The following is a 13,915-nucleotide window of genomic DNA, read 5'->3' as shown; positions in this document are numbered from 1 at the left end:
GGCTCTCCCATGTGTAGGGCAGTGCTAATCTAATGAAGATGACCAACATAGATGCAGTAGGGTGGGGACAAAGGGAGGAAACAGAACATGAGGAAGCTATTCCTGGCCCTAAGTGAGAAAGCACCTTAGGGAACTCTCAGAAAGAGCAAAAGGCTCATGAGGAGAAATAATTTCCAGCTATACACCATGGCCTAAAGCCATGGCAATTTAGTTGTTAAAGTAAATGTGACTTTAATTTGCAGTCAAAATTTAGTGGGGCCAGGATATTTGACATATATATATATATATATATATATATATATTTTTTTTTTAAGTGCCCAAGGCCAAAACCTTTTGTACTCTGAAGTATGTAAGAATTTTAGATATTCTTCCTTATTCCTTTAGTAAAATTTTCCTTCATAAATAAAGATAAACCAGTTCAGGCCTGAGTGGAAAGTTCACAATTTCAAAATTTTTGAAGTCCTAAAATAATGAAAAAAAGTATACAGGGAGAGTGAGTGTGCGCGTGAACCTCAGTGAACACAGCCCTGGGAACATTGTGAACTGTGGGTGACATTCTTCCTAAAATCAGCTTACAGTAGTATGAGGAAAGTTATGCTTTAGAATGTTTGCTTTATCCTTCTATTAATGTCACTTATTCCAAGTGTTTATACTTAGTATGTATAATAAATAATAAGGCAAGATATTTAGTATTGAGATTACTGGATTGGAAACATGGAGACAGGTCATGTACTGACCAAATATATAAGCTTGGGCAAGTCTTTTCATCTCTCCTGGCCACAGCTTTTTCAACTGAAAGAGTATGACAGGGTTTGGCATCAAAGGCCCTTTCCAGCTTTAATATTCTGTGGTTAAAATGGAAACTACAATAAATGAATGTATACTTTCAGAAAGATCAGTTAGGTTGTGAGTTCAAAGACACAAATCGTATCTTAGATTCACATATTCCCTAGGGGCATATATACTTCCTGATACATAGCAGGTAATTAAAAAAATCTGTTTATGATATTTAAAATTTTTAAGTGTTTGGTCTCTCAAATGCATAGATAGACTGAGTTATTTAAAAGGCCCTTTCCAGCTCTATTATTCTATGCTTAAAATATAAATCAAGCCAAATAAATAGTGTAGTAGATCACTGAGGTTTTAAAATTCAAGGACAGAAGTCTTATTTTTGATCTATGTATTCCCTTCAAAGCCTCATATAACTCCTTTCATAGAAGGTGCTCAAGGAAATATCTCTAGATTACAGTTATTTATTTTGCTTTGTTTGTCAAGTATATTTCCAACACTGTAACATTAAAGAGTTCCTTTCAAAATTCATTATTAATTATAATGTCTACTTCTTACCACCCAAATCTTATAAAAACAAGTAAACAAATGGGAAACAGGCGAGAAAAATATTCTGTTCCTTAGTTTTCCTCAGTGAGACAGCTTTTCCATATTTTAGATTTCATGAATAATAAAATATAAAAACCCAATATGAATCTAGTTTCATGTGCACTAACAGATGTCTCAGGTTTTCTACCTAAAATCAGAAAGACAAGAATTCAAATTGCTGAAGAGACTCTACGCATATGTAACATAATCTATGGCACATGTTCCATTGTTAACTGAAAACTAGTTCACTTTGGGAAGCAACCCTGAAAAGGCAGATGGCATGGAAAAAAAAAAAAGGTGATATTCTTTTTATAAATTTTAAAATACACATCACATGAAATACTCAAGGGTTTACAAGGGGGGGAAAAAGGGCAGGGAAAAAGAAAATTCATATGCACCCTATATAAGCATGAAACTCCTAATGAAACACATTAAATAGAAACACATGACTTTCGCTAATTCATTTGTACTTTATCCTTCTTTTTAATAGAAATTAAGTTAGTCACTTAATGTACATAATGTAGTGTTTGTTTTCCAGTCTGGTTGCTTTTCAGCATTTACTTTTGCGTCTCTTTGAATAACACGGGAAATGTTATTCAGCATCAAGATGCGGTGAACAGTGTCAAACATCAACTGTACTTAACAGAGGGCAGAGGGATCAGTTAATTTGTAGCTAACAGCATGGAAAAAAAATACAGACCCACAATAATATCAACATGCATTATTAGCCAAGATTCAAAGTTAACCCAACCCACACAGATTTCTTCTAAGTTGAGAGTACACATGGAAAGGTGTGACTTTATCGAGATCCATAGCCATAGTAGTAGGGTTCATCAGGGCGGAATCCATAAGCTGTGGCAGGGCGTCCAAGAATGCCAACTGATTGGCCAAAGCCATCCATTCCAAGGCTGAAAAGAGAAAAAGGAAGGATAAGTTATAATTGTTCATCACCCATCCACAATGTGGGCCAAGAGGAGGCTGGGAACTTTACACCTCCAGGATTCTCTTCCTAGCAGCAAAAGTGATTTATGTGGCTATCATTAGGCCTTTTTCTTGTGTGTGTTTGTATACACACACATATATATGAAATATACACAAATATACGTATACATTATATATGTATAATATTAATTAAATTAATATAGCCACAAATATGTGCATAATAAATATTTACTTCTAACAATGTGTTAAAAATATTGGAAATCTCTATCATCAGGTACTATTCAAGACAAAGAGGAGGACAGATCAGAAAAGTTTTAATAAATTACATTCATATATGGCTTTTATGCCAGAATATGAAAAGATTTTATGTGCTAGCAAGTATCAGTAATACACTGCTAGGGAATAATAAAACTAAAACTGTAGTAAAATGAGTTTTGTTATTTATAATAAGATCATTTTTTCATATGAAGATACAGTATTATTAATAAGGACACACATTTTGAATTTTAGCAGTAAACTCTCACTTAGGGCCAAATCATACTATAAGCCTAAACTGAAAGAATAAGACAAGGACTTTTACAATATTTAAGTTAGCCAGATTTGATCTGCAATTCTTCTCTGACTCCTCAATAAAACAAATAAATCGTACATGTTTCTTTTGAATGACAACAAGATAATTGTAAATTTTGTTTCAGTTTATTCTATGGAAATAACAGAAGCCTAAAGATAACTATCAGAGTTATAAAGATATTTGAAGCATGGGTAAACTTTACTCTAAAAAATTATTCTTTCATCTATTAATAAATTTAAAAGAAAATCTGTTCTCCAAAGCACTTTTTAAGGATCAGACAATTATCCAACACTTAGCAAAATGACAAGAGATTTATCTTGCCGGGCAAAGATGGAAGCTATGACATGCTCATGCATAGCTCATGCAGTGAATGCTAGTGAGCTTACTTCCAGTCAAAGGAAACAATTTATAACGGAGAAACATAAACTTTGAAAAAATAAATATATTTAAATGTTTTAAGATTTGAGAGTATACTAGATGGAAAGATACTTTTTCTTTATCAGCAAAATCTCAATATGATTAAAAATTATATAGGCACTAACTTCCTGTCACAACTCAAAATGAGATTGAGTTAAAACACGATAGAAGTAACTATTAAAATGTTAAGGTTTTAAATAATTTGTGTAAGTGTGCACATGCATGGCCATGTGTGTACTGAGATAGGACTAAATACTAATGTAAGTAACTATAATACATATAGGGCAAATTATTCATGTAAATCCACGCTCAGGGAAATGGGTTTTCTGAGATATAAGTTTTACGTTAGCACTTGTTAGTGATCCTGAAGAAAAACTTTTTGGGCTCCTTCTAAATCAACTGTGTTTATAATTCCTAAAAGTTGGTTGAAATTTTTAAGTCTGAATTTTATTTTGAAATGGCAAAATATAGGCATGTCCTTCCTACTTTGGTTTCCTGGGAAGAAATTTTAATTTTATAATGAAGGGAAACATTGCTCTAGAGGCAGCTTTAAAGAGGTTTCAGAAAGTAACACAGCCTATGAACTCAGATACACCTTATCAGTTTAAAATTAGAGGAAAAGTTGGCTGTTGACATTTTTCTCCTGAAGCACTAAGGCTAACAAATACTCATATATCCAAACAACTCTCAGTTATGTAAAGGTTGATTGTATAGCTTATGAATTTCAACTCCTTCCATTTTCATCTACTTACTGCCTGCCTTTGGACACTGCTAATATTTTTTAGCATCTCTTCTCAGGCTGAATAGCAGGAGACTTAGGTTGAACTCAAGTTAATTTTGTCTTTCTCAATCTAGAGGCTTCCAGGAATTTGGGAACAAGAGGCAGAGTAGATCAGTAAAGAAACATGCAAAGGCACCTTAAAAACAGAACATCTTACAGAGGAACTCACAGCAATAGTACTGTAGTTCTATCTAAAAGAAGAGACTGCTCAGAAGGGAGACTATCAGCCATGTTGGCACAGAACAAGATACTCCTTAGAGGCAATTGTTGGTAACCAACCCAAACAATTCCTTGGGATGACCTGTAACACTATAAGGAATATCTGACCTTTTTGGCAGGCTTGTCCTCATTGAGGAATGGGTCTTAAAAAAGGTTCTGAGAGGTAATTGTACATTCAAACTGCAAAACTGTATTTTATTTCTATGACTGATAGGCAAACTTCCAATTATTGTATTCCTAGGTGGCTTGACAACAGGGAAAAGGGTAAACTTAGACATTAACCAATCTGCCTGGTGTAAATTGACAAATGGATATTCAGCTGTTTTTTAAAAAATTTGTTAGTCACATTGTTGGTAAGAATTGGCACCCCCAAGTCAATTAAAGTAAGATCAAATCTTGAACACTGATGAGTTTGAGTTTCTGAGCCTGCAAGTTTACTGTAATAAAGTTTTATTTATGCAGTCAACAGTTCACCCAGAGACATCTGTGTGTTCAGGCCAAATTTTTTTGAACTTCCATAGATATCATTTGGGAAAAAAATTTAAGGAGAAGAAATAGAAACTCTTAAGATGAGTTTTTCTGTAATTATCCATCATGTATCACAGATGAACTTGCTGTTTAAAGAAAAGAAGGTCTGAAACATTATGACCAGTTTGGATGGTGCTTTGATGTAAGCCCTCGGTCCTTTTGTATTATGAAAGATCAGCTATATCTACACAATTAGTATCTTTTAAATAAAATTCACTCTGAAACAGAATAGCTTGATTCTTTAAACTCTCATTTGGTTCTAATATAGAGGTGAAACTGGACTTTTCAAGATGCTGAAACCTGCAGATAGATATTCTTTTGGGATATGTGGACATTTGTTGTACTTTCTTCCTTGGAATAAAGATGTAGCCTTGTTAATGTTGAATCTGGTTCAAAATGAGGAGAGCCAAATAATAAGTTTTCCTGTAAGCAGGAGCAGATAGATTCTTTATGTAAGGGTAGAAATCGTGACTATAAAAGTGAAGTGTGGCAGCGAAAATTCTGCTTTCTTGATCCACTAAGGACTTAGAGCACACGGTACAAAGGCACTAGCATGCCCTCACTAGGAACCCCAAGGACCCAGGGAAACTGAGCTGTGACCCGCTACTCCTGCTTTTATCCTGTGTGACAGTTCTCAGATGAGCGTTTGTATATTTGGCTATTTATACTGGAATTTAATCTAACACTGCATGTGTGTTTCTGTATGTACATATTTTCTTCCTGGTACTCCAAACCTACACAGAAAGGGTGTGTCCCTCTAGATCAGAATATACCACTACTAGACCACTTTTAAAATAGGACTATGTAGTCTCATTTAACCATCATCCTCAATGTCTAGATATCATTTTTTTACCTTTAAATTAGCAAACATAACAAAATGCAATCTCTTCTTAAAAATATATATCTCTAGTTCAAAGAAAATGGTTCCTGTTTGTTGTGAAAAGAAAACCAGGAAAGGTAAGGCCCCCAAATCCTTCTGCTACTAAGTTTTATGTCCCAAGAACAGTGATTTGGGGGTACCTAGAAAGGAAAATGACAAATTCTTCATGAGTAAAAAAAATATATTTAAAATTCAACAACAAATATAAAATCACATCTAGATTTTATCTTTAAACAAACATTTGGAAATCTAATTAGCATTCAGCAAGCAGGAGACAGAATTTTCTGTAATAGTGACAAGGCTTCAAACAAATTTTTAACAGCATTCATTGTATTTCTAAACTTGCAATAATTCAGAGAGGGGAGAAAAAGAAATCCAAGCATGACAAGTGATACTTCACATGCAGCACATTACAAGGGGAATGGCAGCCAGTAAAGAATCCTAGGCACTCTGAGGCTCTTATTGGACTTCTGTGCCAGAGTTGACATTCCTGTAGAGAGGGAAGAAAATCACCTACCTCTAGCTGTTTGTGAGGCTTAATTAGTGCATATTTGTAAAGCACTTTGAAATCCTTGGATGAAAAGTGCTGCATAAGTGAAAAGTATTATCATTATTTTATTAAAATTAGGTAAAAGCAACACAAGTCTTTATCTTCTTTGAAATTCCCAAGTCAGCAAAATGAATGCAGAGCAAATAATGAATATATTAGAGGATGTTACAAAAAATAAAAAGTAAATTCAAACCAAGCTCTCTTATCATAGGTTCACAGAATCTTTGACTTGGAAACATTTTTAGAAATAATCTAGACTATGCTTCCATTCACAACATCCTTGACCGGGTCTACTGAATTCTTTGCAGAACATCTCTATAAATGGGAATGCTCACAAGGCAGTTCATTCCATTTACGGGCCCATCAAACTATTAGAAAGTTCTTTATCTTGATCTGAAATCTAGAATTACCCTCTGGAACCACAGAAGAAATCTAATTCTTCTTTAATATGGCTATTTCACAACACTCATTTAATCAATCCTCATGACATGGTCTCTAGAAAGTTTACCATCTCATTTGCTCTCTAACTTTGATATTTTTCAATGTTTATCTTAAAATGAAGAAGTGAAAATAATGTGATACTGCACTTATTATGTGGTCTGAAACCAGCATAGAATGAGATCCTGTTTCTAACTCTCTAATAATGTAGGCTAAAAATGCATAGATCTTAAATTTTTAAAGGAGTCCTTACCACAAAATGGCTCACATTGAATGTGTATGTATGTGTGTGTAGTTATGTGTCTGTGTATACACATTTTCACGTTGAATTTCATCTTTTTGGTTTGGGTCTTTCTTTAGGAATTCTATTCTCCCTAAAATAAAAAACTTTATGACAATATTTATATTTATAAATATATTTGTATTGATAGAGGGTAGTGATTCTTATTAACTACCTATCTTTCCAGGATATTATAGAGCTGCATGAAATGATCCTATAATAGCTTTCTAGAACAGTTCATTCTTTTTATCAATTGTTCCAATCTTGATCATAGAATCAAAATCAGTATTTTTATTTTCCTAAGATTATAAATTGATCATCAGAGTAATTTCAGCTTAACTATAATTTGTCATGAGAAATTTAGTAATATAAAACTGTAGTAGCACAACGTAATGGATCCTTTGTATCCATCCATCCATCCATCCATCCAAATAGTACATGAGTTCCTACAATGTGTTAAGTATAGTGTTGGCAGTCAATGTTAAAAAAAATGTGGTACTGGGAAGGCAATAAGTCATGGTCCTTGACCATGGATTGGAGGCAACTAAACATGGAACAAAATTCCCATAATATGTTGTATTACCCTAGTACATTTATAAATTACTACAGAAGAATAGAAGAGGAACAGATATTTAATATAAGGTGAGAGTATATTAGAGGTATGTATAAATTGTTGCAAACGAATCTAGGGTGCTAGAAAGTCTTTAAAGAAAATACTTTTTTTTAAAGATTTATTTATTTATTTGAGAGAGAGTGAGCGAGCAAGCAGCAGGAAGGGCAGAGGGAGAGGGAGAGAGTCCCAAGGAGACTCTGCACTGAGTGCAGAGCCCAATGCGGGGCTCAATCTCACGACCCTGAGGATCATGACCCCAGCTGAAACCAAGAGTCGATGCTTAATCAACTGCACCATACAGGTGCCCTGAAAATACTTTTATTTTAATGCATCTGTCACTTCCTGACTATATCTATTTTTATTTATATATCTTTTTACTTTATTTTCCATGAAAGTGTAAGTACCATAAAGAGGTAAAGACTCTCACTGTCTTATTAATTGCTATATCACTAGCAGCTAATTTTGAATCTGACATGGAGCCGGCATTCAAAAAGTATTTTACTGTATGAATGGATGAGTCTAAAAGGACAAGTGGGACTTCACAGGTGAAGAGAAAGAACTCCTAATGTGGCAGCCTGAGCAAGAGAGAGAAGGCGCTGAAGAACAGCAACTGGTTTGTTATGCTTAAAGTCGTAGGTTTACAATGAAAGCAAGTGGCAGGAGATAAGGCTAGAAATGGAAGGTAAGACTAGATTTTGAAAGCTCCTCATATGCCATGCTAACTATACACTTTTGGAGAGTTGTCTCTGCTTTTTAAAAATGGGGAAAACCTACTTCTGTGTTTTACCAAGATAACTATGGTAACTATGGGTGTTAAGAGACAAAAGCATGGGGAACATTTAAGAGAATATTATGGTTGTCCATACGTGAAGTAATGAGAGCCTGTAGAAGCAATGGCAGAGATAACAATCAAATATGCTACCTTTCCTGACAAAAATGGTATCTTTTCTCTTTTGAAATGGGTTTTTTAGTTATACTTTTACCATTAAAAAAAAAGATTTTATTTATTTATTTATTTGCCAGAGAGAGAGAGAGAGAGAGCACAAAGCAGGAGGAGCTGCAGGCAGAAGCAGGCTCCCCTCTGAGCAAGGAGCCCCATGTGGGACTTGATCCCAGGACGTTGGGACCATGACTGAGCTGAAGGCAGATGCTTAACCAACTGAGCCACCCAGGTGTCCCTATACTTTTACCATTTGAGAGTGAAGGGAAAGAATTTCAAAACTGGCTGAAATTTTAGAGGTTATAGTTAACTGGAATGAAACAATTTTGTCCCTTTACTGTACGCCTCATCAAAGTTAACTAAGAGGCTGTGGTATTCCAGGTAGATGAAATCAGACTGTAGAAGTAGTTCATCTTTGTATTCAATAGATAGGGCTGAACTATTCTGGCAGAAGAGAACATTTTTTTCTTGAAATTCTTATACATAGTAACAAGATAAGTATAGATAGAATGAGATGCCTATAAAATTATACCTATCATTAGATGTCTTAAATCGAGATCTAAATGCTTGTAATTTATAAACCAACCACTAGATGGAGAGCTTGTCTTATCACTGAGTATCATTTACAAAGTTTTTAAGCAAGTTTTATCAAATTTAAACTCTTGAGCATATTTAACATTGACAGAATGTGGTTTCCATTGCTTTCTCATATAGTCAGAGTTCTCCTCTTATAAATGTGAAATAATTTACTTAGAGCTAAATAGGAATATTCACATGCAAAAAAGTTTTGTGAATGTGGGGGCCTATGAAAATGATGGAAGATGCTGATCATCCTGGACACGGAAAGATGTAATGCACATGCTTGTTAAGGTACTACTACTATACGACAACTTCTAAAATTTTCATTGAACCTGTCAAAAGCATCTTCTTTTTATAAATTTGTACGTAATACATATTTATTTTAGGTTGCTGAAGGGTGTTACTTATTGAACTTGAGCCTTTGTATTAGTGAATAGATGAGCACAATTAAGTAGTCTTTTGATGAACTTTACCAATATATATAGAATTTAGCTGTCATTTTCCATTTAGTTTTTATTCTTAATCTTTTATATACATGAGTATCAATTTTCCTTTTATTATGATAAAACTAAATGGCTAATGAATCTTAAAGAATCACATTTAGTGAAATCAAACGAGGTAATATTTTTCCAAAAATCAAGGGCAAGTGATATGAGTAGTGGGAGGCTGTATTTAAAGCATTCATCTGGAATTTATTAAAAAAATTTTTTTTTAAAAACATCTGTCAGTTCTAAGGGGAAATATACCACCTTGGGGACAGATCCTTTCAATTTAGTTACTATACTAAGATGCTTCAGACAAAAACTAATTTGTAGTAATGATGGAAGAAGCATGTATAAAATAGTCACTGATTTATTCCAAATGGTAAAGAAATTCCATTTCACTGATGCTCCTCTAATTTCGTTTAATTCACACTTCTCTTATAATGCATCTTAATCTGTTGTTTAACCCATCTCCAGGGACTATTTTATTTATTTTTTTAATGTGGAGATATTATAGTTGGCACTTTTTCATATTATACCATTGCATGAATTTTCTAAATTCCTTTTTATTTTTAAAAATATTATAGTGTAATTGAGACTCTTCTATTAACTCTAGTTCTTGGGCATCCTCTCTTACTGTCGTACCTGACAATTCAACTTCATGACAGTCCTTTCTTCATGAGCTTTACAATTTTTTACTGTGTTCAACTTCAGGTTTTTTAATTTATTCATTTATTTTTGCCTGTCTGTTGGCCCTTGAACTTGGAAATATTTCTACAGAGAGGTTCTGTATTTGTTTGTAATATATCAAGACCCCGGGAATCGGTCTTGTCCTGCAACAATTTTAATGATAATTTCTTGATTTGGGGTTCCCTGAAAAGATGAAAAAATTCTGAACCCACTCACGCACATGGAAAAAGCTTGCGATTTCTCTTTGGGGCAGAAGATAAGTTTTGGTCACTTTTCCAGGCTTGTGAATTAAGATGTTCTAGTCTTTTTTTCAATGAGAAAAAGGCAGCCCACTGAAGTTTCAGGCTTTATACAGGGAATTCAGTTTCATTTTCCTATGCTATATAACCTATATCTAGTTCAGTGTATTCTTGTGGGTGGTGTGTGACTTGGTACATTTCTTATCTTTGTGAATCTGGCCATGAATTATAAAATTTTGTTACATTTTATCCATCTTTTCTATATATATATATGGGGGCACTTCTAAGTAGCTCAGTTTACCATCTTGCTGGAAGTCCTTTCCATTTTACTCTTATTCTGCTCTGCATGTTCAAGAAAAGAATTTATCAATCTTGTACTCCTGTGACTCAGAACTGGCTTGCTTGAAGAGAACAATGACTTGAAAGAAATAATTGGAGCCATGAGAAGATATTTTCTTTTTCCTAATTTGTAGCAATTAACAGAAAAAATACTCTCATAGGTGCCTAATGGAAGCTGTCAGATGTGATTATCAAGCTGAAGTGACATTTACTCAAAGCTATAATGGTCTCAAACTTTCTATAATAATTCTTTTAATGAAAGTATACCATCTAGTCATCTTTAACTTACATTTCTTCAATTAAGTGCAAGGACTTCTTGAAATTGGCAGTTCTATAATATCAAGCAATGCCTCATTTCATACCACCAAATGTTAAGGGAACTTACTGAGCTGCTTAAGTAACCCCTAGGTCAATAAACTGAGTCATTAGCACCTCCTTTGAATAATTGTTTGTCTGTTACTGGTTCAACATTTATATAATCTGTCATAATACCTTGGTTTCTTAAGGTACAAAAATTACTGCTGTAGGCTTAAAGTAGAGAATATAACATAAGTAGCAATGTTTTCACAGTGATAGTTTAACCATACTGTCTGGTACTGAGTGAGTTAAAGCCTGAACACCACAGCTAATTACTATGTAATGCTAACCTTAGTTGCTGGTTCATTTTGAGACTCTTTAAAATATGAACTGTGTATTTTACCCCTATGCACTCTCTTAATGATTTGTTTTTTTAGACTGAAATCACTTCCAGCCATCAGTTATACTCTTGGTCTCTACATATGCACTTCTCCAAGCACAAATATTTCTTTTTCCTATTGGTCTGCCAGCCCTGTCAGAGCAAATTTCACTTTAAACTAAATGCTATGATACTTAAAACCTCTTGGATTACTCAGGCTGCTAGTGTGATCTATGACCTTCCAAGAATGACAGCTGAGCTTTCCAATTTGCTTATACTGCTTGGGGAACTAGAAAGCACAAGCCAAATAGGAAAATGTTTCTGATGTTGAACAGAGAGAAGTTCTTGTTGGAGGTGGGAGCAGGAGAATATTAAGTACTGAAAAATACTAATAAGAAATGAAAAGAAACTAAACATGCTGCAAAGTCTAAGACCTCGAGCATAATTCAAAAATTAATACTAGTACTAAAAACTTTTCAGGCTCAGTTACTGTAATTTAAGTATCATTCAGAATCTAAAAGTGATAATATATTACCAAAATGAACAAGTTCAAGAAATGGAAGAGAATCTAAAATTATCATGAGTACTATGCAAAATGGACTATATCAGCTCCCCATCTTTCTTTATGAAACAGACAGAAATCTGACATATGGACACAGAGTAAATATGGCTATCTAGCATGAATGCTATATACCACTCTCTCAGAAATGAAAAATTAACATTAAGCTTCTGTTAAAACCTTGTCTCCCAAATCCTTAAATAAATAGTACAGTTTGAGAATACTTTGATATGGTTTTAAAAGCTTTCACTTTCTTTTACTACTTTACATAAGAGGTGGATAAGTGTTTGTTATAAAAAAAAACAATCTCAAAAATCTTATCAAATATAAGAAGCTTAATGTAAAGTTTCCAATTTATGTCATAGTCTACTTATTCATTTGTCTCAATAATTTTTAGGCTAATAAAAATAAAATACTGGTTGATAAGTAAAGACTTATTCTGGTACCTAAAATCAAACCAAGCGGTATTTTTCTAAAATTGAGGGCACAAGTATGGATAATAGAAACTATATTTAAATAAATTGAAAGTGAATAGCTAAGCATGAAAATGTGAAAATTTGATCCAAAGTAATATTTATAATATTAATTATACAACTAAAATGCATTGACTTACATTATTATGATATTTTAAGACATCTATTTTGGGCAGTGTTATATAAATACTTTCAGCCACTAATTCAGTAATTTCAGTAATCACTACAGGTCAGATAAATATTTTAGTTATTTAGTGTCCTCTGGAGCATTAAAAATCTCAGTATACTGTAGAATATTCAACATTGCATTTTATCACTAGAAGAACAGGTACTAAAGTAAATCTCTACTCTTAAATTTCATAAGCTCTCTTGTCCTTGAAAATACATTTGTTATATTATGGGTCTGCAAAACCAAAACAAAAATGAATTCACGTTCTACTTTTGTCTAAGGCCAATCTTAAGATTGTCAAGCTATGGACTGATTGAAGTCATTCTCTTTAACCAGACTGTAATCTTCTGATGACAAAACAAAGGTATTTCTATGTCATCTTCACAGAATGGGGCCAAGCACCCTTTGGGCACATGCTGCATTGAGACCAATCAAATTCAGTGTAGACTGGAATGTATATGATTCTAACAATTACCTTTCTGATTTATACCCTATTACCATATTTTAAAGTTATTTTTAAAGCAATATAAGAAAACAGCATACTTTTTTTTTCTTTATTACTGACATACATGGACATTTTTTCTCTCTTAAGAATTGGAAATTATGTTTATTAGCAAAACTAACTTAAGTATGAACTTATCAACAATTCCTGAATTTTATTAAAGTTAATGGGGCGCAATGACCTCAAAACCAGAATATCTGGATATGATTTCTGCTTCTAATGATATAACTTGTTACAGTCTATATTTGTAACTGTCATAATTTTTTTTTTGTAAAATAAGAATAATGGCTATCCCTTTTAACATCTGCCTTGAGATTATTATACTTCCAAGTCTCTTCCAAGAACAGTACAGAGACTCCTATATATTTGGTGTTGCTATTGTTATGACATATGAAAATGATAGAGACTTCCCTAAAAATACTTATGAAATTCTGGCTCCTGCCATAAAATCTAGACAGTTAAGAGATACTCTATCATACTTGGCATGCTTCTTACACATGCTTTCTGTTTGTTTTTATAGGGCTGTTACATAATTCATAGAGATTTATGCCTACACATAGGCAACTAATTGTTATTGCACTAGAGTAATGCCATGGCCAATCATATCTTCCTTTTACCATAGTGAGACTAGACTGCTTGTATAAATAAGGTTATTCAATCAAAACCCTTCA

General features: G+C 33.5%; 1 protein-coding gene across 1 annotated transcript in view; it reads right to left on the bottom strand.

Moving 5' to 3' along the window:
* Positions 1–1,732: 1,732 nt before the first annotated feature.
* Positions 1,733–13,915, bottom strand: part of KIFAP3 (kinesin associated protein 3) — a 188,372-nt gene continuing 176,189 nt past the window's right edge. Inside the window, exon 20 of the mRNA XM_028123046.2 lies at positions 1,733–2,285. Within this exon, the coding sequence (XP_027978847.1) occupies positions 2,177–2,285 (109 nt within the window). The 3' untranslated portion in view covers positions 1,733–2,176. The remainder of the gene's footprint in view (positions 2,286–13,915) is intronic.

Source organism: Eumetopias jubatus, unplaced genomic scaffold, assembly GCF_037043125.1.
Source record: "Eumetopias jubatus isolate StellerSeaLion01/CBP00866 unplaced genomic scaffold, mEumJub1_p1.0 scaffold_12, whole genome shotgun sequence".
NCBI classification, from domain to species: domain Eukaryota; kingdom Metazoa; phylum Chordata; class Mammalia; order Carnivora; family Otariidae; genus Eumetopias; species Eumetopias jubatus.
This window is presented reverse-complemented; position numbering and strand designations above follow the sequence as displayed.